General features: G+C 41.3%; 2 protein-coding genes across 2 annotated transcripts in view; one reads left to right on the forward strand and one right to left on the reverse strand.

Moving 5' to 3' along the window:
* Positions 1-5,130, forward strand: part of LOC101869228 (amine oxidase [flavin-containing] A) — a 40,256-nt gene extending 35,126 nt beyond the window's left edge. Inside the window, exons 12-15 of the mRNA XM_005151720.3 lie at positions 191-288; positions 1,724-1,835; positions 3,221-3,283; positions 3,771-5,130. Coding sequence (XP_005151777.3) covers positions 191-288; positions 1,724-1,835; positions 3,221-3,283; positions 3,771-3,926 — 429 coding nt within the window. The 3' untranslated portion in view covers positions 3,927-5,130. The remainder of the gene's footprint in view (positions 1-190; positions 289-1,723; positions 1,836-3,220; positions 3,284-3,770) is intronic.
* A 9,314-nt stretch (positions 5,131-14,444) lies between these two features.
* The window catches only part of LOC101871866 (amine oxidase [flavin-containing]), a 53,762-nt gene continuing 42,282 nt past the window's right edge, over positions 14,445-25,924 (reverse strand). The window contains exons 11-16 of the mRNA XM_031051422.2: positions 23,456-23,513; positions 22,301-22,398; positions 21,091-21,202; positions 19,266-19,328; positions 18,689-18,849; positions 14,445-15,877 (exon numbers count right to left, since the gene is read on the reverse strand). Coding sequence (XP_030907282.2) covers positions 18,694-18,849; positions 19,266-19,328; positions 21,091-21,202; positions 22,301-22,398; positions 23,456-23,513 — 487 coding nt within the window. The 3' untranslated portion in view covers positions 14,445-15,877; positions 18,689-18,693. The remainder of the gene's footprint in view (positions 15,878-18,688; positions 18,850-19,265; positions 19,329-21,090; positions 21,203-22,300; positions 22,399-23,455; positions 23,514-25,924) is intronic.

Here is a 25,924-nt window from a genome sequence, read left to right on the forward strand (position 1 = left end):
CCCAGTGGGAGGCTAGTGCTTCTGTAAAAATGAAAAGATTCATTTTGTGCAGATGGATAGCATCAGCCAGATGACAGGGTGCTTCTTTGACAGGTATCCTTAGCCTGGTTTTTTCCTCTTCAAAAGAAATTTTTTTATTTCCAATTTCTCTGTCACTGTTTCACTCTCTAATGTTTGCTGATACTTACAGCCTGTGCATTATGAAGAAAAGAACTGGAGCATGGAACAATATTCAGGGGGTTGTTACACAGCCTACTTCCCACCAGGCATAATGTATTCTTATGGAAGGTAAAACACAGAATTATTTGCTTTCTATTATACAATTCTTAGCTCATGTGCAATTATACACCTTATGCAACAGGCTTATGGCATATGTAGCATACTGGGGGAATGCCAACCCTCGTTCTGCTTCCCTACTCTTCAGCTAATAAGGATCTTACTACTGACTTTAATAACAGCAGTGGTTCTCTTGTGACTTTCAAGGAAACAAGACACAGTTACAAGGGGACCTGTTAGAACCACAAAACCTTTCCCCACTAGGCTACGTACAGTATTTGCTGCTACACAATATTTGCAGCAGATCCCTTTAATGCTTTCTAAGATCTTGAGGGCACGCATCTCGGACAGATTAAAAGTTGTCACTGACTGTAGGTGGAGCATGAGGTTATAAAGCTCATTGAGTCACATCACAAGAGGAAGACATACATTTCCCTTACATGAAAACTCATTTGCTCCTCCACCCAGCAAAGCCTCACATGCCCTCCCCATGCAGAATTGCTATATTCCTAAAGGAATGCAGTAGATAATACTGATTAATATTCAGTATATTCCTGAAAAGTTTGTGGAAGGCATGGCTCAGCACATAATAGGAACAACCAGACAAGTCTTGTATCCATAATGAAAGACCAGATAAACGATGCAGCACATCGCAGCATGAGCTCATTAGGATGTCCACCCTGTCTCTATGCCAAGATGCATGTGGGAAGAAGTCATCTTGTGCACAAACTCTTCTGCTGCAATTTGTCTGAACACTTGATGGGTGATGTCTCTGACCTGGGAAAGCTGGTGTCAGGCAGACAGGAAAAACCTAACTGGGGGTTGGGTGGGAGTCCGTAGATCAAGCACACCTTTCTATGGGAAAGGGAGCTTATCACCTAGGGCTGGATTAACTGGGATGCTTGTGCAGCTTTGCACGGCTGAGGGGCTGGCTTATATGGCCCTGCAGGGCAAATGCAACTTTCTGAATGATAAGGCCTTCAGCTGCTATCCCCTTTTGGCAGGACGTGCAGTCAAGCAAGTCCAGCCTCCAAATATAAGCTGGTATTAGTGACCCATCACTGCAAAAACATCATTCACATCCCATTGTAATGGCAGGATAACAACAAAACTGCCATGCAGAAAACATAAATCTATCAGCTGACTGTATTTCTGGAGGCTGTTTGGATCACCCTTTATCCCAGCACTAAAATAAGTCTCATATTATTTTGTACAAGAGCCAGGAACACTGATTTATGCCTTAGTTTTTCTCTTTCTCAGATCTTGAGTGTTGTGTATAGAAGCAAGTATGTGGTCCTGCAGGGACAGCTTATTGCACCATGCTCCCCAGGCCAGGTCTGCAGGAATTTTGGAGAACTGAGTGCTCCATCAAAGCCCATAAATTGCTATTAGAAAGACCATCACCTTCCTATTACTTTTTGTCTTATATTCTCAATTTGTTTTGAAGGATCATTCGCCAGCCCATTGACAGAATCTACTTTGCTGGCACAGAGACAGCTACCCAGTGGAGTGGATACATGGAAGGAGCTGTACAAGCAGGAGAGAGAGCAGCCAGAGAGGTACATACTGTTGGTTTGCTTTCAACATCTCTATTAAAAGGCTAAAAAGGATTAAGTACAGCTTGGAGGGTCTGATTTTGTGCATCAAACCCTTTAATTTTGTAGAAGCTGATAGAATTGATGGGGAAGAATCCCAGAAAAGGATTTGAACCAAAACATTTCTTTTAAAAATGAACAAACAAAACAAACAACTTTACTTAGTTTGTTATTGAATAAAGTGAAGCCAAGAATCTCACCCAAATCAGAACATTATGCAGTGTGTTGCTGCACTGGAGACTCAAAATGAAGCTCATGCCCTGTACCCCATGTCTAGAGAGAAAAAACCCTACAACCTAATGCTGCCCTTAGATATACTACCACAATGTCTAACAAGTTAATCACAGTATGTTTTAAAAGTTATTTAAGTCATTATAAATACTTGCAGCTGTTTCCTATGCAGCAATTTGTATCTGAGCATTGTTCTCAGTTTTGATAAGTCCCGTCTGCTTCTCCTTTTACAAGAGAGTGCAGTTAGTTCTCCTTTATGAATTTGTAATGGGCGGCTCTGATAAGGGCTAAAACTCCTCACAATGACACACACTGGGCTAGGTTCCCAGTCACAGTGAAATCCCTTTACAACAGTCTGGAGGGAAGGAAAAAAAAAACACATTAAAAGGTATACATTACAGTTACAACTGCTGTATGGCAGAGCCACAGAACTGTTATTTAAGGGAAAAATCAGCCTTTTGCTTCTGTTTGACAGACCATCATATTTACCTTATAATCATCATTACTTGCTTTGTTTCAAGTCACCTTATTTATCTTTCCTATTTTCCACGCCTGTGAGCAGTAGCTTCAAAGTCTGTCTCTTCTGGAGACATTTATTTGCCCTCAAGAACCTCCATGATTGTTACAATCAGTTTCTCAAGAAAAATCCTTTACAAGCTTTGTACTGCCAAGAGATAACTTCATGATGTATGCTTTGAAAGGTCCAGAGTTGTATTTCTCCTTCTTCTGGGCTGTGATCACTCCTAATAGGCTTTGCATCTTGAGTGCATGGTGGTAACCTCACCTTTCCATTCTCAAACTGTCACATGAAAAAGCATTTATACTTGTACTCAGGAAAAAAATGGAAATAAACATCTGAAGAAGTTGTAGTTCATGGGGATTTCTGAGTCCTAATTTTTAGAAATTACTCTCTGAAATCACTATATATCTTCTGTTTCAAATCCCTTTCAGGTGATCATAGTTCTGCCTTTTAACAATGTCACCTTGTTCTGACTTGCTCTCCTTTTCCAAAACTGAAAGTAGCATGGGCTTTTTAATTTTTTCTCTCTGGTGCAAAAAAAAAAAACCAAAAAAACCCAAACAAACAAAAAAAAAACCTAAATAATATTTTCTTGTAGATATTGCATAGAATGGGGAGGATCTCAGAGAATGAAGTTTGGATGCCAGAGCCAGAGTCAAAGGTGAGCCAGATTTTCTCATTGTTACCTGGTCAGGCGCACACCCCTCAGTAAGGCTGCAGTCCCTGCTTCAGTGGTTTCTGTGGGGCCTGACCCCATGCAAGGTTTTGGTTACCACTCATGCTGATGGGACTAATTTTTTTTGTCTGAAGAATATGGTTACTCCTATTTGAGCAATGGATGGCAAAGAGCCAGGGACAAGGATCTTGGAGCCACGGGGACTGCAAAATGTAGGAAATCAGCCTAGTTCTGCCCTGTCCTAGGCCGTGGTTTTAAGTCAAATGTAACATCTATCCTGTCACAAGTAACTCCATTTTCACTGCCCTGTGGCTTTTGGGGATGACAGAAAATAGGTGTTTTGTAGCTGTGGCACTCCTCCCCCTGGTCTGGTCCTCGGGGAAAGCCTCTGACCTCTCCAACCTAGCGTGGGATGTTTGCCACCTCCTTGCTCACATCGTGAGGGAGGGTAACCATCTCCTCTCTCCCCCAGGATGTCCCAGCTCTACCGTTCACCACCAGCTTCTGGGAGAGGAACCTGCCCTCTGTGCCGGGACTGCTGTGCCTGCTTAGCTCAACCATGTGTTTCACCTCTGTGGCTGCTGCAGGGCTGTTTGCCTATAAAAAAGGACTACTAGTTCGAAACTAGCGAGGACCACATGTCCAGTGAAAGCTGCATACTCCCTCTTCTTCCCTTTTATCAGATGAGTGCTATTTTTGGAGAGAAGTGGCATGGACAGCTGGAAAGGGCAAACGTTGTTCTTGTGATTTTTCTTTTTAGTGCCACAATTAAGGAATCAAATCTCCTGCCATTGCTACCAGCTAAGCAGAAATAAATCAGCTGTGGAGGTGTTTTTCAAATATGCCTTTTCCTTGTCCATTTGTTTTGATTGGACATGATAATATTGATGGCATATTCCTGATGCAGGCAAGGCAAAATGCAAATCACACCTTTGTCAAAAGGCAAAGAGGCCTTGGAGAATGCATTCATTATCACTCACCACTTTCTTTTTTACCACACAAGGTAATAAATGCCCTTATGTATTCACCTTGGATAGCAGCTCAGAATATCTGAGGTTATTCCCACATCTCTGCTTTACAGAATAGATTAGAATGCCAATCAGATGCAGAATTGCCAAATTAATTTTCACATGCCTTTGATTAATTATTAATCATCACAACGTGAAACTTTACCGTGAGCTGGATGAAAAGATGTAATTAGCAGGAAGCAGCTCTCTAAACAGCAAGAGGAAGCATGAGTGGACTTTATCTGCCCACTTTCAAGCAAGTATCTATGCTTACCTATTCTGAAGTAGGTCTGCATCAGTGTGGCACGGCCATGATGTGGTTCTGGCTTATTTCCTGGCCCAAGAGCATCCAATCCAGCCCAGACATTTGCTGTTAAAGCAGAGTGAAATAAATTAACAAAGTTAAAACCCCTCCAAATGGCAGCAGTTGCTAGCTGTTGTTTTCCAAATGGCAGCAGCTTCCTGGCTCCCTGTCAGTTCACTGCCCCTCATTTTGCTTGTAATCTGTACCGCCTTCCTCCAATAAGGAGAAATATATTCGGGACTTGAATTACTGCCTTGTAAATTACAGTAATTGGATGCATCTGCCTGTTCCGCTCTTTTTCTGTACATGATACACTTAAAATAATCACTTTAGTGTTTAACTGAAGTCTGGAATATATGTTTCACAGCATACAACCGTTTTGCAGTCTTTTTGCCTTGAAATTTGAGCATCCTGTGTGTCCATGGACTCAACTGTCATTCAACATGGGCGAAATGTGCTTTTCAACGGTCCTGAAACCTTGATAAGAGGAGCTCTTCTATAAACTTTTCTTCAGATTCTTTCTTGCCTAGTTTTTTGTGAGTTTGTGGATGATTGTGTTTCTCTACTGTGTTAAATCACTGGGCACATCACACAGAGCAGCCACCAACCCCTTGCTCTGCTCAACATGATCCATACGTATACACCAACAGAAATACCTACATACCCAAGATGACTTTGCTCCTAGCCTCCACTTTAACTGCTTTTGTATGTCCTCTCACTTTTTTGTACCAAAGCCTTGTAGACAATGTAAGTGCAGACCAATTACAGCCTAGGTGCTGGTGGGCTCTGAACCAGAAGCCATTTCCTAAGGGAAAGAGTGCTTCAGGTGACCCTGTGTCATCAGATGTGAGCGGGTGCTCTTGGTGCCAGTGTTAAGTATCACACAGAAACGGCCATATGGACAGTACATGTCTCCTGAGCTACTTTGTTCACTGTTCACAGCTATTCTGTGTGAGAATCAGCTAACCACTACTGGTTTTTCTAGGGGAAAAAAAGCCTGGACAGATTATTGATAAAAAGACTGTCTATATTTTCAGCTTCAAATTTCCCATCTACCTTTAATTTTGCATGCACTTCGAATTACCGGCACTGGAAAGGAGTGAATAGTCTCAGTAGGACCCAGCCTGGATTTTGAACACCTTAAACGGTAGTATTAAATGCTTGTTTAAAGGCTGGTTGACAGGTTGGTTTAGCATCCACCTTAGGAACACATTAAGAAGGGGAAAATGACTAATGTGCATTGCTGTTTGACTCGAGGGCTCCCTGCTGAATATGTTCTCCCCAGTTTCAGCTATTCCTGAGCAAGAGTTCCTGTGTGCTGGGACTATCCAGTCATGTAACCTGGCACAACCACAAAGCCTTCCTGAGGGGCTGGGGAGGGAGCTTGGGCTTGCTCTTGACAAGCTTTTTGTGGCATGAAATGGCTCTGCAGCCTTACACACTTCCCCCATGTGGGTATTTCCACCACCTGAAAAAACACTGTCCATACCTGTTAAAAAATATTCATCCATACTTGTATTTGTGGCAACCAGAGGCAATCATTTTTGTGCTGACTTCAAACTTGACATCTGAATTTCATAGCTTTTGTGTGTGCATGCAAAAGGGACCCCAAATCATCTGGAATATATCCATGAGCAGACACAATCCAGCCTCATTTTTTCCACACACATTTCTATCGCAATTTGGGGTTTGAATTGCAAGTTCAATTCAGCTGAACTAGCCTCCAACTGTTAAACAGGGCCAGGTACAATGTTCCCCACTTAGCAGGGAAAAAGCACGTCTCACTGCTGTGGGAGTGGTAAGTGGCAAATGAATAGAAGAAGTTGATTAAAATTGTCATTTCTGAAACTCCTGCAGCTCCCAGGCACCACGCTGCTGCAGAGAAAGGGCAGTGTTTGTCAGCAATTATAGACCAGTTTTCATCCTGCTTTAATGCTCTTTCTGACAATCAGAACAATTTCCCTGTTTAAACATTAAACATTTAGCTTAAATATTAACAGCCTGGCATCTTTCTTAAACCAATTTTGAAACAGAATGGGACTGAGTTTATCACTACTGACAAGTCTCAAAGCAAGCTGCTGCTGCTATGAAAACCGTGAGTCTGAAGCACTGTGGAAACACCTGTTTCTGCTGGAGAGCAAGCAGGGTCCTCACCTGGACCATGGGGTGGGACAGCCTTTGGTGACCTTCCTGAGTAGGGGTGCTCAGTGCCCTAGTTTTTGAAGGAAGAGCCCTGGACTCCCTTGGCAGAGGTGGGAGGTGCTCTGTCCTATCAGAGTATGGCGTGAGATGGCAGAGACCAAAGTCTGCACCAAATCCCTCAGCACCAGGGAGGAAACTGAATTGCTTTGACATGTCTGAGAAATGGAAAAGCCTCAGGTGAAAAGGCTACTTTTTGATGCTTGGAAATAAAGCAAGGATCAGAGCAAGCACTGACAGAAGGAGCAATGGAGGGGAAAGAGGGGAAAAAACAAAAAAAGGAAAAATAAAAGACTAATCCTCCATGCTAGCAGTGAAATAAGAAGCACCATGGAGCAGATAGATCAGGTGGAGATGATGCACGTGAGAGAACCTGCCTCTTGTTTCATTAAATTGCTGGGTTTTCTTACAGATACCACAGCAGCTGTGCCCAAGCCCCTCACAGCAGGTCACATAATTAGCCTGTCAACACCTTTGAGAGCCACAGAAATCAGCACTGGGGATGGAAAAAACACTTCTGTGAGATTCTTGTGCTTCTCATCACCTTTCTCCCCTTTCCCCTCAGCTGCAACTCCTGCCCCTACAGGGTGATGTGGCTGCCACTAGCCAGCTCCATGGGGGTGGGGACCTTGGAACAAGACATGCTGCTGGGCCACCAGGAGCTGGAGGGGCAGGAGATGCAGGAGCAGAGCTGCTGGCTGGCTATTTGATATCATTGCCTCAGGAAGGCTTTTCTTCCCTCACAATCTGACCATCATACAACCTCCAAAATGCCCAGCATGGGACCTGACAACCCAAACTCCTCCGACTGGAAATCCTTCATGTGAGAGGTCATGAGGACAAAGTGCTGGGTTGCAGGGTCTGCGTGCTTTGGTGCAGTGGACATCAGCATCCCCCAGGTAAGGCAGCATCCCTCCAGCCATGCTCTAGCATGGAGGCAAGGACTAGGTCTGACTAGATTCACGTGGAGTGTGCTAAAGGCACATCCAGGCTCAAGATACACTCTGAGCAAGCAACTGCAGCTGTACTTGGTCTCTCTGATAGCAATACTTTCCAGTCCATAGCTGATCCAGCTCCTGGGTTTATGTTTAATCTCATTTCCCAGGATCAAATATGCTCCCAAACACTGGCACAATTAGCATTATATATTTGAATAAATATACCACCCACTGTGATGTGCCAACACTGTGCAGTTGGGCAGGCCATAATGTGTAGGCTTCCCACCAGTGGGTTCCCAGGTCCCATTGACCAGGTTCTGCTGCCTGGCAGCACGGGTTTTCCCCAGCCAGAAACCAAGCTGAGAACAAGCTGGTGACTGCTCTTAGGTTCTCTGCACAGAGCTCAGTTCCCAGGTCCTGATAGCAGTGTCAAGAAGTATAAAAGTGGTCAAATTCTGAAAGTCCTCTTCTGTGGAAACATCATTTTAGTCGGTTTCCTTTTTTGCCTTTTGGACTGTTTCTCTTCCAGGAGCAGTTGGAAACAATTTTGCTTTGTAAATGTTCCCTGCAATAGTTGCTTTTCACACACACACAGAGAAAGCAAATTTCATCTTGGTGAAAATCCAGAAGGGAAAATTAAATGTGCTCTTTGTTATTGAACTGTAACTTTTTCTTTTCCCACTTAACTTCTGCACTTGGCAATCAAGCTTCAGGCTTCAGTTGCAGTTCCTGTTCCTCTTGTTTTTCTTTGTGGCGCTTGACTTCCCAGTTTCTGTTCCTTGCTTCTTGCTCTCCTTGATTTTTTTTTTAGCCTCGTCTTGCACAGTAGAGACAGAATAAGCCAGGGCACATAGAAGGAGCAGGGAACAAAGTTTCCTAAGCAAGAGTGCTTTACTTATGAAAGGAAGCTTTAGCAGAGGAATGCTGGCAGCTTTCAGCTGGGAAAAGAGCAGTAAAATATGGGCCAGGCCTCCCCATATTTGTACTTCAGCCATTGTCCTCCATACCAAAGAGGATTTAACCGTTTGGCTTGCTTAATTGCAGCACATGTTTCATAGTCATGAATAACCTGGGCAATAGTGTCCATCTGCCCTGATGGCCTGAAGTGTCATGGGCCCACTGGGCCAAAAATAATTCACCTTTATGTTGCCAATCTAAGTCCATCTGAGCCACTTCAATCTTAGCAGTTTTATCCACTTTTTGGTTGTTCTGGTGTTCCTCAGTGGCTGACTCTTGGGTACATGGCATCTACATGGGGTACCTTCACCACCAGGTTCTATACACAGGCAGCGATATCCTGCCACAGTTCAGCAGCCCAGATGGGTTTACCTCTGTGTTGCCAGTTGCTCTGCTTCCATTGCTGCAACCACCCCCACAGGGCATTTGCCACCACCCATGAGTCAGTATAGAGATAAAGTACTGGCCACTTTTCTCGTTCAGCAATGTCCAGGGCCAGCTGGATGGCTTCCACCTCAGCAAACTGACTTGATTCACCCTCTCCTTCAGCAGTTTCTGCAACTTGTTGAGGACTCCATACAGCTGCCTTCCATCTCCGACGTTTTCCCAGAATAGGGCAGGACCCATCAGTAAACAAGGCATATTACTTTGCTCTGCTCTGAACTGCCCATCTCCTCTTCCAGGTGTCCCAGGAGATGTGATATGCACCAGCCTATAACCACGAATGGGTCAGACAGGGGGATGAGTTTGCACTGCCTATGACCTTACCAAGCACAAGACAAGACAGATGTCCTTTGCTACCTCTATCTTCCTGCTGTTACTCTATGAAATATAACTGTGAGCTCTGCTGCTGCTCATGGTACAAGAAGACAACTTCCACTTGACATGGGGTTGTAAATGAAGCAAAGGACATAATTACTGCTCATGTTGGCATTGGACTTCCATTGGACATTGGTGTTCTGGTTTCAGCTGGGATAGAGTTAATTTTCTTCCTAGTAGCTGGTGCAGTGCTGTGTTTTGTCTTTAATCTGAGAACAGTGCTAATAACAGACCCATGTTTTAGTTGTTGCTAAGTAATGCTTACCCTGATCAAAGACTTTTCAGTCTCATGCTCTGCCAGTGAGGAGGGCCATAAGAAGCTATGAGGAAACAGAGACAGGACACCTGACCCAAACTAGCAAAAGAGGTATTCCATACCACAGCACATCATGCCCAGTACATAAACTGGGGAGTGTTACCTGGAAAGGACCAGTCAGTGCTTAATTGGGCTATTGATCAGTGGGTGGTGAGCAGTTACATTGTGCATCACTTGTCTTTCTTTGGTTTTATCCCTCCCTCTCTTTTTCTTATTAGTATTAAAATTAGTATTAATATTAGTATTATCCTCCCCAGCTCACTGGGGGGGCGTAAGCAAGTGGCTGTGTGGTACTTAGCTGTCAGCTGTGGTTAAATCACAACACATAGCCAGATCATTCACTCCAAAACTCTTTGGATTATAGCCTGAGCACCATTATTGTCATCAAAACTTTCGCTAAATCCAGGGTGTCCTTCTGAATTATAAAAGTCAGAGCCTAGCATTAGGGGAGGCTGCTGTTAGTAGATGCCAGTTGCAGACAGCTGTGCTGAAGTACGGCTGGTGTAGATCTGCTGCAAAGAGAGAACAGACTGAAATAAAGGCTGCCATCTTCTGGTTATGTAATAGCAGTACTTTGTCATCCAGCAAACAAAAGTGTGACAGAAGCTTAACAGTGATTTGCAGAAAGGTCTCAGTGGGTATTGCTGCACTGGTGCTTACCATTCCCTTTGGGTACCCAAAATATCAAACTCTGGAATGGAAACACACTAAAAGAAAGGGATGCAATTTCCCAGCTTCAGGCCCTGGTTTTCACCCATCTCTAAGCTCCAATATGCCACACTGGAGGAAGCAGAGAAAGGCAGGGTCTACCCCTGCAACCCTGATTCATGAGACCAGCCAGTCCCTGGCAGAAATCAGGACAATGAGCTGGCTGCTACAGTACCCCTCTGTCTGTACTGCAAGACTTCCTCTGAAGAGCAGCTGAAGGCTTTTCTGCTGCTTGGCAGCATGTAGGAGCTGGAACAAAAGTGTGAGTGCAGATCCTAAATGCACCTGAAAACTCCCCTTCTCTGAGAAGGGGGTTTCTTTGGGGGCAGTTTGCTTTACAAAGCTAGAGAGAGGTATTGGCTCAATTACACAACCTCTGAAAAAGTGCTTTGGACAAACTCCAATTCATAGAGAAATTACTGGGAAATAACGAAGTTTCTAATTTATACTCGTTCCACTTTGGTCTGAGTTGGCAAGTGGAGGCTGGAGTAACTTCTTCCCTTGATTTTGACTAAGTGTGAACATGCATTTCGATTGTTGAAGATAATGACAGCACAGCCTGATGGGACATCTCACAGCCTCAGACCTGAAATATAAGTTTCCACATCTGAAATTATAATGTAATTTCTGTTAAATGCAACACTGCTGTGCAAAGTGTTTTCTTACAGCTTGGAGCATATGCAAATTGGGGGTGAACAGCCTGAGAGCTGACAAGGATGCCTCAGTGCATTATTAATACACTTCCTTTTCTCCCTTCCTTCCCTTCCAAGCATCAGAGCATACTCAAGTGCAATGCTGATTCCCATTAGACAGTGATTCAGGAGTCATTTGACAAATCTAATCAGCCAAAGGCTGGTGTTTCTGTTGGGTTCAGCTTCCTCAAGTGCTTCTTCAGCAAGTCTCTGCTGCTGCAGGGAAATGGCACTCAATGAGACTCCTCCCCTAAAGTTACTGCTGGCCTTCAATGGCTTTACGCCCCTGGGTGGGTGAGGCTGGTCTGTATTTGCTCAAACCCCTTCTGCTATAGATCAGATGAACAGATTGTTTGAATTTGTATTAGGTTTTCTTCCCTCCCCAGAGCTGTGAGGTGGAGGGAGGGAGCCTACAGAGCCTGTAGATGCCTTGTATAAATGGAGCTAGATGGATATTGATTATTTTGTTAGGGCAATTCTGCTAAGGAGGGATTGCAAATATTGCTAACAGAAATTTCCCTGTACACATAGCAAAAACCATCCTTGAGTGAAAGCTAATAATTTTTTTCTTCTAAATTAGAAAAGGTATCTCTCACATTCTGCCAAAAGACAGAGCGAGACTGGCTTTGACTTACAATGGATGTAAAAACTCAAACCAACTTTGTTTGCCTTTTCAGCAAAGCCAGGAAGAATGGAAAACTGGGATAATCCAGCATGGCACTGGGTAAAGAACCAGTGGACAGGATCCTTAATGTGTGTTTCACAGTTTATCAATCACAGCCATTTACAATTAATTTTTGGGTCTATTCTAGCCTACTTTCAAAATAGTTTATTGCTACTGACTTCACAAATAATGCAAACTAAAATCAACTTATAAACCCTCTTGCTGTCTTTTTTACAGCTTAACTTGGAGCTCAGCTGTTAATTGAAGGCTTTTCTAACAAACACTACTAATATTCTGACTAGAATATCACACCTTTTTCTTTTTAATGACCAACAAAATCAGTGGCTAACAAAATAATTGTATAGCCTGCCTGCACAAAGAACAGCTACCTATTAACATGCAATTTATTAACTTGCATCACTTTAGATTCACAGGGCCTACATTATCAGTGTTTGTATTTCTCCATAGCTGAATACCCCAAGGAAACATCTAAGTACCTAATTGCCATCAGCAGTTGGTGGGAGGTAGAAACTGCCTAATTCAGTATCCAAAAAGCATCTGTGCCACCTTCACAGGGCTGGTTTAGGACATATCACCTCTGTACGTGTTGCCACCCTTCATAGCAGCAGCTGGAGGCTGGACAGGGGGCCCTCAGATGTCCAAGAGGCACAAAGCAACTGTGTTTTGGCCCTTGAATTGGTCTCTAGGTAGGTATCACATGCTCTTTGAAAACATGTAACCTTGCTATCAGTGTCTTTGTAGAACAAGTGGAACACATGCATTAAAATTCAGTTAATCCCATGAATCTGAAACACGTAACTAAGATGTTGAAGTCAGAAACCCTGTCAATTTTAGGTATTCTCCCACACAGAGACCAAGAGAGAAGGATGTGTCTGTAGGACTCCTTCAGTTCTGCACGGGCTGAACCATGAGGCTAGGAGCTCTTCTCTCCCTGCTCACCGACAGAGGAGGACCAGCCAAACAAGAACTGGTTCTCAGCAACCCTGCTGACCAAGGTACCTCAAATGAGGAAGCAAAAACTTGGACCTTAATGCACTGGTCTAAATTAAACAGAAAGCCTCCCCTTGTTTCAAGAAAGATGCCAAACTGTATCTTGGTTCTGTAGAATCTGAGGACAGTTTGCCTTTCAGCTGTGGATGGGTTTTTTTTCTGAGGCCCATGGGGAATTTTTCCTGCCTTAAGCCAGAAAGCAAAACAACTCATTAGTCCCTCAAATGCTCAGCATTTTCTTCAGATCAGTAGGTTAGTATAATTATACAAGGTGAGAGGAATAAATAATCCTCAGTTCTCATACTAGAAGTGAGTTTTGTATGGATTAGCCAAATAATTTGGAAACACAACCAATCCTCTCCTAAACAATGAGTGGCATTTCTAATTAGTTTCTCAGGAAATCCTGCTACTATCTTCTATAGATGTTCTACAGAATGCATTTTTTCCTGTATTAATCTGTCCAAATTAATTTTCTGTACACTGGACCGCTGGAAATAATGAAGTGCCCCCTGGCTGACATAGTCTCTGCACATTGAAAGCTTTGTAAATAAATAGATAACTACTACTGCTACTACTATTTCAGTACCTCCTCTGGGATGCCACAGGATACGTCTGAACAAAGGGTTAAAGAGGTAGTTTAAATCTGACCCAAGGCAGCAATGTTTAAAAGTCATAACCATTTGTGAGCTGCTTTGAGGGACTGTGAAATGTGTTGCTGGTTCTGATACGTTTCTTAGGAAATGGATGCTTTATAGAGCATGCAAAGGATTAGCTGAGGGTATTTGCTCTCACGGTATTTGTGCTTCTTTATAACTTGTAAGTAATACTGAAAGTTAAGCCTATACAAAGAGCATCGCATGCTTTTGATGCGTTTTTCACATGGATGGTTACACTTTTTCTGGTATTCATAGACTGTATTTTTGTGAAACACAGGTCTATTCACAAGGCTGAATTTGTTCTTCAGTTACGTTATCTGTCTAGCACTGACACTGAGCTGCTGAATGAAATTAAGACAGTAATTTTTGTATGTTTTGTTTTTCATTTTATTTTATGTTTACACCACACAGTATTTGGTACAGGATCTGATTCTTCCCATGTTCAGCTACAGGCAAATACCACCTGCCCTTGACTCTTAAGAGCAGCTAGAAAACATGTCCCCGCCCATATGTGTTCTGGTAAACAAGGTGCTGTGAGACGGATGTTCATGCTGGGGACACTTCAAATCTGTCTACAGCAATAAAACCTAATTTTAAGTGTAAGACAGTTGGTCATCTACACATTAGGAAGAATTATTATTGCGGGGGGGGGTGTTTGGTATTGGGTTTTGTTTTTTTAATTATTTTTATTGGGGGGGGGGGGTATTTGGTTTGTTTAATCCTTCTCCTCTTCTTTAAAGTGCTGTCTTAAATGAGAAAAGCTGAAGATACCTCACTGGCTTCAGTTTGAAATGCAGAATATTGTGTTACTAAGTAATAACCATCACAACCAAATCAAAACGAACATGCACAAAAGAAAAGCCTCAAACAGTAAGTGTGACATGACAATATTTATTGATTCTAATTAAGGTTAAAAAAAGTTCACAGCTGTCAGATAAAAATATCTGCAGTCTATTGAAAAAGGAGCTTAAGAAGGAAACCAAGGGAGACAGTCACCACAGAGGCACTTGAGAATATGCTACAGTTATAAAAGGCACAAATTCATCACACACACAGTATATATATTCCTGCACAGTGAAGTCACTCTTTTTTTTCCAAAACACAGAGGCAGGCATCACTGAACACTGACCTGTACATGACCACAGGAGACACGCTATAAGCGGCAGCCTATGACAACGGCTAAACAACTTGACTGCAGAGATACTTCGAAAGCAAGACTGCTTTGGCTGTCGCATTTTTATCTCTATTGAATAACAGATTGTAAGATCAAGGTGACCATAAGGTCATGGAGATGGGGGAGGTAATGTTAGTTCATTTAAATGCAGGTCAGGTTTATTTGTGAGTATTTGCAATCTGCAATTTAAATGGCTTTGCTTCTTGCCTGAGAGCAGGGGCAGATCTGTTGTCATTTCACCCTGGCTTCCTTTTGCACCCAAGTACCTTTGGAGAACATGCAATTTCCTCTTCCTCAAAAATATTTTTCTTTCATGTCTCCAAAAAAAAAAAAAACCTAAAATTTCTGCACTTTTGTAAATTTTACCTTAGTGAAACAACAGTCCCACAAAAGCGATTCCAGACCTTGGGTTTCAGTGATGGACAATGCTCAGGCATATACTTAATTGTAATTAATACATCTTTTACAAACATCTACTGTTGTACTGACAGTAGATGTGCTATTTGGAGTCAAAATCAGTATTGAGAAAAAAACCACAGTAGTTAAAGGAAAGACAAGGGGCTGCCTCAGATCTCTCACCTCCTTGTTATTGTAGTTCATACAGTTAGCTTTCAAGCACTTTGGTTAACACAGATTTTCATGCCATTACCCAACATTCCTTGTGATATACAGTTGCTATCAGAACTCCTAAGAGCCTTACAAAATATGCATGATAACACAAATCAGTTCATAAGAGACAATACGATTATTTCCATGGTTGTTCTATAATACATTTTATGAAGCTGGTAAACAGCTGGAACTTTCATGACAGCAGATTTCTCATCAAACATGTTAAGAAATTAATAATATATCATGACTGGTTACCCATTAAACCAGACTTCATTCCTCTCTTTGAAGGGTTGGCACAAAGGAATTTCAAAAAATGCAAGCCACTGCTAACACTTCCCTCCACCCATGGGGAAGCATCTTGATTCTCTACGTACATTTATCAATGTTCTCATCACACTGGCATCCACATGCACGAAGTGCCATATATTCCTTTTATGTGGAAGATGCCGAGAAAGCAGCAGCAAATCCTTCTTTTTAATCCCATGGTGGCGATAAGCTCCACAGCATCATCACAGCAAGACACAGCTGTAAATACAAAGAGAGGTAAGGCTAAGGCTTTGGCAGTCTGGAATGAAGGAAGACAGAGACTTCTGAGTGCTAATACAGATGTTGCAATTTGGAACTCCCAGCTCCATCAGATTTGGCTAGAAATCTCAGGGAATCCAAATTTAATTTGAGAATTTAAGTTGCATATACTTTTAGTTGCAGCAGAATAACAGAAGAAATGTCTGTGTTTTGTTTTTTTTTTTCTATTTTTGTTCACTTTGAAACTAAGATTAAGAAAGGTTCATATACATTTTATTTCTCATTAAAAGCTTTGGTTGTGATTCAGTTCAGTTCTAACTATAATTAACTTCTTTTTTTTCCTTGATTTTTCTGCCCTCATGGCACACAACATTGTCTTGTTAGACTGGGAAAAACCTCTGCCAGATTCAGGAGCAAAGAAAAGAATTACACATATCAGATGCGAATAAAACCAGTTTATCCTCATTACTTTCATGAATTTGCTCCCCTTTAGAGACTATTTCTAGGGCAGAAGCACGACTTGAATTCCGAACAGTTTTGGCAGAGAAATCATCTGCAAATGCGGCAGTTCTTTATATGTTAAGTATGTATTCACTGTCTAGCACTTACAAATATTGGGCCAACACTTTAAAACTATCTTCCCAAATTTAGGTTCCTGTGTTTATTTTTGGCCCGAGAATTGTCTGAGTTACAAAAGCTCTGAACTTACCCATTCAGCTTTCAGTTCCTAATTCATTTAGTAAATAAATTACAGAGAGAAAGCCATATAGAAGCACTTTGTGGTAGGCAAATGTCCCAGCCAATTGCTGCTCTATGTGATACAATGAGAAAGGCCATATGTACACTGCTGCACTGTTCTTCTGCCTTAAAGATCTTTATGTCTGAAAAGTTCCCCTATGCATTTTAAAAGGTTGTTATGAGGATATTCATTTGTGATAAAACCCAAGCTGCTGCTACAAGATTTTTAAATGGCACATCAAGTTAAAAAAAATGAAACCTAAGGGCCAGAAACTGATGTGCTGCTAACAAATATTACAGCTTTATAAGTGGTTCAGTGGATTTCTGTGGGACTGTTTGGAGAATGAAGTACCTCTCTGTACAAGTAAGATCCGATCATAGCCCAAAAAGTCTGCCTGAGACTAGTGATACAATTCCTCTACCTTCTGCTCACACTAATTGCTAAATATATTATTGTAATTCCCTCCATGGCTTTCTACTACAATGTAATATTTTACATATAAATCAGCACTGATTGAAGGGACAAGTGCAGCAAACAGGCTCACAGGCATCTCAGACTTCATGTGCACCCAATCCTGTTCTCAGCTATATTTGTGCAGCTGTAAACCAGCAGAAATACTGGGAACAAGGTAGAGTCATGTTTACAGGCAGGTATATAAGGTTATGTGGTTGGGGTTCCCCCTCTCTTTCCTATTCTTTTTTTACATTGCTTGAAAGGTACCAAGCTAGGGAGGGCAGAGCACTTTCATGTGACTATCCTTTCCATGGTTCTCTGATCTCTCTATCATTTATGTCTTTCATTAGTTGCCAAAGGTGCAGAGTCAGTATAACGCAGCACAGCAGGCAGAAGTGGAAGTGCTAATCCCATCAATATGGTTGCTAGGAGAGACTGAAGCTCTGAATCAGCTAAGCAGTGTTCAGCATGAAGCAAGCATTGGGTAGCAGTGATGTTGAGGTTTTTGTTGAATTGCTTTGATGCTCACATTAGATTTTGAAGTCCATTGTGTCCTACCAGGCAAGAGACAGCCTCAAGGTGTTCAAAGTAAATTTAAGTAGACAAAAGAAAGGAAGGTGGCAAGAAAAAATATATGTAAAAGAGGTTTTTAATGGAGATCTTTAAAACTTCTTGGGGTAGGCAGAGGTTAATTTGTTCTATTGTTAACTTGCAGCAATTTAGGGAGCTAAAAGGAGGAGTCTGGTAGCAAAGAGATGTCAGACAGGGCAAAAAAGATTTGAAAGCTTGTATCAGTACATTGGCACTCTTAGGTCCAACAGCCTGGTCTGCCATACTGCTGCACATATCAGCTGTTGTCTGAAGCCTGCCAATTTGCTACGCAGAAGAGATTCAATCCTGCACTATGATCAAAGCTGTGGAGCCTAAAATTCAACCACATTGCCAAAGGCAGTCAAAACGTTGTTGAAGTCACTGTAGGACAAACATGCCGTCAGATATGCCAACAACCTATGGTCACACTTGAATAATTTGGATGGACAAATTTAGCCTCACTTGTCTGTTAGGTGCTGCCTGGGCTCTGGATATAGGGGTGGAAAAGTAAAAACATTAAAAAGATCCTTACAAAAGATCCATGCAATCTGCATGATCTACTTTATTATTCTTTAAGCTCTGGATTTCTTTTCTCAGTCTACCACACAGGAAGGCAGAAATTCTTTGTTTACAACTAGAGATGGGAGGGCCTGTGAAGACTCGGAGTTCAGGGTCTGATTCAGGTATATGTGTAAAAACAACTGGAAGTCTCACCAGAACAGGCTTTAGAGAAGATTTTTGTCACTTCTGTTCTGAGACATGGATAAAAACCTCAAGGTGATAACACTTGACACGGTATCCTACAAATTCAACAACCAAAAAGGAGCTGCCAGAAGCAGACCTGAATTCAAGGGGCTCTTTTTGAATCCCCTTCCTTTACCCCTTCCCTTCAGCCTCTTCCCTCTACTGCCTTATTTTCCCCAGTCTGGATCTGATTTTTGAGACAGGGAAGTACATGCCAAAAAAAAACAACAAAAAACCTCTGAAAAACCCGAAAACTGCTCAAGTGTGAGGCTTTGCACTGGCACCTTTTTCAGTTTCGAACTAGCAATCCCTTTTTACAGGCAAATAACCCAGCTGCAGTCACAAAGGTGAAGAAAGTGGAAAATCCAATCAGCTTTAGCAGTCCTGGCACAGATGGCAAGTTCCTCTCCCAGAAGGTTGTAGTGATGGGCAAAGCTGGAACATCCTGTGGGAAAAGCATCCATTATCAACATAACAGTATGTCCACTGTGAGAGGTAAGGTGTAAATAGAGATTCTTGTGGCAGAAGCAAAACTGGATTGAAGTAGTTCATGTTATCAAGAAGTATGCTGTATCAAAATTTTCTGCTCAGTTAACGGGAAGAAGAGGAGACACATGGAAAGGTTTCATAGCCTGGTTAAAAGTGTAGTTCTTTCCAATCTTGTGTTACAGAGCTGTCAAATGGGCGCCCTGTTTGAGTTTCTAGTATGCTCCTGTTTAGGGAAGGGCAGTTTTGGTGAGTAAATAAAAGTTTATGATGGCTTTGATACAGTGAAATTAAATAAAAATGGCCATCAAAATTTTATCTCATCAGCAAAAACTGCATGAAAAAATAATCCAATTAATCTACAGAAAGACTTACAATTGATTCAGGTTCTGGCTTCCAAATTTCACTCTCTGGGATTCTCCTCATAGCAAACAGTATCTGCAAATAAATAACATTCCCTAGTAAGTATTCATCTTCTGATGGATGGGAAAAAGAGCTGGCTTCAATTTTTGTTTTAAAATGGCAAGATGAAGAGAACAATTGAGCACAAACATCATTGTGTATTCAAGTTTTAGAAGACTTAACCTTTGTACAACTCATTTGTGGGGACGCCTGATATTTAATAAGACACTCCTTCTAGTGGAAAATAGAAACAGTAAAAGAAAAATCTCACTATGCTTAGTTAGTCTATGCAAGATACTGGAATTTGACTAGTAGCATAGGGAACTAGTGACTGAGAGTTAAGTATATACTCCTGGCAAAGTGAGGCATAGAACACAGAATCATAGAATGGCTTGTGTTGAAAGGGACTTTAAAAATCATCCAGTTCCAATCTCCCTGCCATGGGCAGCGACACCTTCCATTAGACCAGGTTGCGCAAAGCCCCATCCAACCTGACCATGCATAAAGCAGCTACAGCATGGGCAAGCTATATAAACAGGATTAGCTTGTTTTACAAATTTCACCATGAGATAGGGAGAGGAACAGAAGCCTGTGAGTGATGACAGACTACCACTTTCATTCAGAGAAGAGCAAGACTAAAAAAGAGAACTTTCACAAGGGAAAATTCAAAGTATCAAAGATGCCAGAGAGCAGTAGGATAGCAAGAATTATCTGAATTTAGTTATGGAAGACAGCAAAATTAACTTCTTCTGCAGTAAAATAAAAAGGAAGTTTATGAAATACTGTTTTTTCTACTCCAGGCACTTGTAGATTTACAATTTGCCATCTTTTATGATATGCTTTTATTCTAGACAAGATTCATGGACCCCATCAATTTTTCAATACAGGAGAGTGAGAAACACCCTTGCACCAGATTTTAAACATATTTTCCTTTCACAAGTAATCGAGGAAAGGAAAATATTTTTAGCAACCAAGCTCAGTTGCAAACTTCTCTGCTGAGGCCTGTGGAGGTTCTGCTGTAATGTCTGCACATTAGAGACGTTGAGAAGCACTACCTCTGGAGGTTTCAGAGACAGGTTATGTACCTTCACACGTGGGACAATTGATCCCTGTCTTTTGGGGCAGGGGTATGGGCGAGACATACTCTCCAGTTCCCTTTCAAGCTAATTTCTGTTCCACTATTGTAGTTTTTTTGCCACAAGATTCCCTTCACTTCATAAAACAAAGATGGAATTTCTTTAGCTGCACCATAAACTGTAATATTCCTGAGAATACTCGAGGAATTGACATTTTCTCAGAAGCAAAATATTTAAGTCCTTGTTTGATGACTTTATGCAAGGCTGTCTCAATGGTATGTCAGTGTCAATGGTATTCTTGGAAACAATTGAGGAAGGGACTATTGTGGTGTGCAGAGCTGCAGAACTGAGCGGTTCCTAATGAGGCTAAGAGCCACGATAGCTCAATACAGTGACTAACAAAGTGCCCATTTTGGGGGAAAAAAAAAAAAAAAGACTCAGTGAGAATTTGGGATTGTTCTATTAAAGAAAGATTTAATCCCTGGAAGCAGAAAAGAGTGATGAAACAACCAAAGCCCTTCTTAAGCATTCCAGATCACTGATTTGCACTCAGGAAAACCTTCATCCTTTTTGAAGTCTGTCCCCTTCACAAGGATTTGCATCGAGATTTCAGAACACCTGAATCTGTCAATATTCAGCTCCCATTTCACCTCCAACCAGAAGATCTTTCATTTTCCATAGGATATTTGACAGTTCCCCCTGGTTTATGCTTGCATTTGTACCTCTCTGGCTGCTCTTTCTCCAGCCTGCACAGCCCCCTCCATGTATCCACTCCACTCTGTAGCGGTCTCTGTGCCAGCAAAATAGATCCTACCAACTGGCTGCCGAATAATCCTGGAGGGGGACAAGCAGTAAACCATATCAGCCATTATCAGGACAGATAACTGAAATCCGTGGGTTAATATTAGAATAAAAGTTGTTTAAGTAACAGCAAGCTCTTAGAGTAACTTTGGATGAGTTGAGCTGGAGGAGGAGTCTGTGTTGCATTTCATTTCTTACAACAAACACACTAGTGTTCGTATTTTCTAAACATTTACATTGCTGATATGTGTAAAGGACAACTAGTTTGAGACTTATTCTATCTCTTAATTTTAGCTAGCATCATAAATACTAATGTTAGGCAGTAGTGGCACAGTGTAGCACTCTGAATTACATCCCCACAATATCTAAAAGCAATAAGGAAATAATATTTAAATAAGTAATTAATTAAACAAGGTGTTTATTATTGTTTTGATTTTTTCCTCTATTTTTGCTAGAATTTGCAATTACTTTAAATACTAAGGCCTCCATATGATCTTTGTTACAACAGCTTTATTGCTTTCAGTTCTTTTTAAATTGTGCAAACTTATACCTCAAAAGTAGGGCTATGCCATCACATTAAAAGCTATGTATCTGAACCTGATAACCAGTCTGACCAGTAAGCCTTTTTTTTGCTTTTTTTGGTAAATCTTATTTTCATGTAAAAACTTGTGTCAGAGAGAACTGTATACAATGGCACACAGATTACTATATTAAGCCTTAACTACTAACAGGAAAGGAACAGTCAAAAGAAATCACTTATTACTGTGAATGTTGGCGAGAATTAACTGTCAGTATTTACAAAATACAACTAAAGGTATGCCAAAAATAGTAATGCTAATCTCAAATATCCAAAACTAATTTTATAAACAGATTGTGAAAGCTTTCTAGCTCTATTCCTACTCATCTGTATTTACTAAATAACAGAAGTCAATAAAACCCCTAATGATACTGTAATCATCCATCATAAAGACCAACTGACACAAGTGACTATAATATCTATTTAAAATATTCCCCAGTGATCTTAAAGATATAAAGTGAACAGTGACAGAGGATTTATGACCCTTTCTGAGGATATTTATTAACTTGGTCTTATCATATTACTCCAAAGCCCACTATAAATAGACACTATACCTTCCATACTGAGTCATTATGCCTGGTGGGAAGTAGGCTGTGTAGCAGCCCCCAGAGTACTGCTCTTCACACCAGTTCTTCTCTTCATAATGTACTGGCTGTAAAACAGAGATTAATTCACTCAAGGAAAGGACAAAGTCCTGAGGAAGCTAATAAAAGAATTGAGGAGACAGCAGAGAAGAATAGCTTATGATTTGTTGCATGTCAATGTCTGACAAGAGGAGCACATTTAACAAATCTTTTAATGTGACATGGATTCGACATAAAAAGGCCTTAATTTTAGACACTGCCAGCTATTTTTTTTAAAAAGCTGGCTAATCTGGCTACTGTAGGACATAATCCTCTTAAACTGTCAGTGTGAATGTATGCTTTGAGCACAAATTTATGCTTTGAGACACACAAAGCAAAATTAACCTCTTGTATACAAAGGTATAATACTTGTAATATGTACACTGGATATAAATACATACTGCTAAAAATGACATGAATGGCATTTGTATGGTTTTACGTGCAATATCTTTGTGTTTTAAATAATGTAATCTTGAGATTGGTGTCTACAACATTTAACTTGTGTAAAATTGCTCTTAAAGGAAAAATTACATTAATCACATAAACCAAGTGTTCACACAAATCCTATCAGTTATTTATATTTACCATTACACGGAAGAGAAGGCAAAGTGGGAAAAAAACCAAAACCCAAACAAAAACCAAAACAAGCAAAACTAACCACCCAACTGAAAAAAAAGCCAACACACAAAGCAAACAGCACATGCAGGAATGGATCTTAGCAACTAGAAAGAGAGAAGAAACATTATGATCAAACATTATGACTGAGGGAAAGGCAAGCCTGTCACATCTGAGAACAGTTGAGATGTATGGTGATAAGCACTGTGAATGACACAGATGAAGATGGACAAGAACATACCTGCCTTTTAACTGTTTCATAAACTCATTCTTATCCTCCTCATCAAACACAACCCAAAGATTGCCATAACCTTCTCTCCATTCATCTATAATGTGTAGCAAGTACTCCCATAGCAGGTATCTTTTCCAAAACACTACACAGGACTGTTCAAGGGCACTGCTGTTTTCAGCTTTATTCTGCTCTTCCCTACCTCAAGGAGTCTGACACCGTGGTTTTGATTTTGTACTTACATGTAGAGCTTCATCTGATCCCAGAACCTTTGCATAGAGCTCACAAAGCCTTGTCTTCCTGCAAAAGAAAAGCAGCAGAAGACTTCTATGTGAGGAAAGACAAAACCAACCACTTCTAATACATCCTAACTGCAAAAGAATAAATATTAATATCGCTTGAACTTGAGTTTCCAGCTTTTTGATATCTATCCTAATTGGTCAGCCTTTGGATCACTAGAAATAACATACTCAAACTCCTCTGCTGCTTACTGGCTGCAAAGTAAGTTGTTACCTTAAATGCAATCATTACCCAAAGATCCTCCAGGCTGTAAGGAAAAGGAAGTAGTAAGTCATTGCACTTTTCTGTCTTGGCACATAGTCTAACTCATGGTCTGTTCATATAAAGATGCAGGTATTGATAGACTGAGACTCTCAGGGTATTAGTACTTTATTTCGGTATGTAGAAACTTTCCTGCTGTTTTTGTTTATGAGTCTATAAACCCATGAATCTACTTCATTCTGTAGCAAATCCCAAGTGCAATTAAGTTTTTCTTACAAGCTTTTGGGTCTTACTGTTTTACTGCACTGCACCAAATACCAAACACGAGAAGACGAAGATGAAATGAAAGTTAACAATTACGAGAATCAAACATGCAAACACAATGCTGTAAAGAAGCTTGCTTCTGGAAGCAAATCCTGTGCTCCACAGATAGCCATGCTGGGCAGAGAAATAGAACAGTCTCACCTCTGTAACTGTATGAGCTACATTTGCAGCTATATCAGTATATGAGGAAGCCATATCTATACTGCGGTATGAAACAACCCAGCTATACAGGAGGCCAGTTACACCTGTGAGCAGCTGAACTCGAAAGAGTGCTATAGAAAAGGGATGAGGGTCAAAAAAAAAAACAAACAACCAACCAAACCAAGAAGACCTGGAGGTCCTCCTTTGCAGGTGGGGGCTTGAGCAAGAAGACAAAGGCTGCTACAGTTCAGGAAGAGCCATGGCCCTCGGATGATTTAACCGCTGGCATATGTCAAGCCCAGCAGCAACAGAGTGGAAGGAAGTGGAGGACAAGGGTCAGCCTGCTCCAGAAACAGAAATTCATGGTGACACAGTGACTGGCCAGGTGGGCTTGGAGAGTTATAGGATCTATTATATATGAACATATATACAATCTCTATATATGAACATCCCTCTGCAGTCAGGGGTGACATGAATCCAGCAACAGCCATCATAAAAGGGAACAGTTCCTCCATCTCTCGATGATGACCACCGCACACTGAAAGCTACCGGCACTGACCATGTTGTGTCTGAACAGACTAAAGCCACTTCAATAGCACGAGCTAGTAAAGCCTCTGCTGAGGTCTGCCTGCCACCTCTCCAATATGCCCACCCGCTCCTGCTTTCAGGCAGGTCAGTAATACCACAGGGCTCCACAGGAAAGCGGGTTATTACCCTGGGACCCATATGCTTCTTCTCCTCCCAGCACTACAACAAGGGTGAGATGGATGCCTCTAGATCTGGCTGTGCTCTACCTTTTTCCCACACGTGACTTGCAGACCCTCCAGGGAGCCTGGAAATGGCATACCAGAGAAATAGGTAGATTTCTCATTTAAGTAGGGATTCTCATGTACAGCCAACTGCAGGACTCCAAGAAGGTGCAAATGCACCACTGTTTGGTAAGTACATTGCTCACATAGATAAAGACAGCAATACAAAAGAAAACGTTAAGCTTCAGGTCAAGGGCATCTTTGGACTTTTAAGAAATTTCAACCTTGAAAAAATTATTCATGAATAAGGTATTATTTAACAGAAAAATTAATAAAAAATATAAGAAGGAAGGAAAAAGGAAAAAAGAAAACAGAGAAAAGCAGTATCTAAAGGATTGAATCGTACCAACATTAATCTATCACTGAGGACATTTCCCCTAACAAGAACAATCCTTGCAGATGAGCTGGTGTTTCTGCAACATCTGTGCTATTTGTCCTAGAACAGTTTAAATAAATACTTATTTATGCATTTATGATTAATGCTAGCATAGAACATATGGAATACACAGAGGTTAAATCCTTATTTCTTGGCTCCAGGCTCAGCTGTGAAATTGCCACCAGCACTAAGTAAGAAGAATGTTATGCCTGGAGCTACCTAGGTAGGTCCTGTTGAGAGTTACACTGTGCCTGGTGTGGAAGAAATGCACACACAGACAGACAATTCTTCTTCCTGGTCTCTTATTCCATGGCAGTGTGCAATGCCACCACCTTCATTGCACAGCTATGAAATGTAGGGCACAATCTGACCACTGAAAATACTCATTGGCACCTGGCCTGTGAAGATCAGCTGGAAGGCAGCAGTGAGTTTTACTCCTTTCAGTCTGGTTTAGGCTCTAAAACATCTTTCATCCCCTCCCAGAACAGCCATTCTCAGTCATGATTTAGGATAGTTGCATGGACTCTACACCCTATTCTTCATATCCAAGGATTTCCAAA

This window comes from Melopsittacus undulatus, chromosome 2 (assembly GCF_012275295.1).
Source record: "Melopsittacus undulatus isolate bMelUnd1 chromosome 2, bMelUnd1.mat.Z, whole genome shotgun sequence".
Classification (NCBI taxonomy): Eukaryota; Metazoa; Chordata; class Aves; order Psittaciformes; family Psittaculidae; genus Melopsittacus; species Melopsittacus undulatus.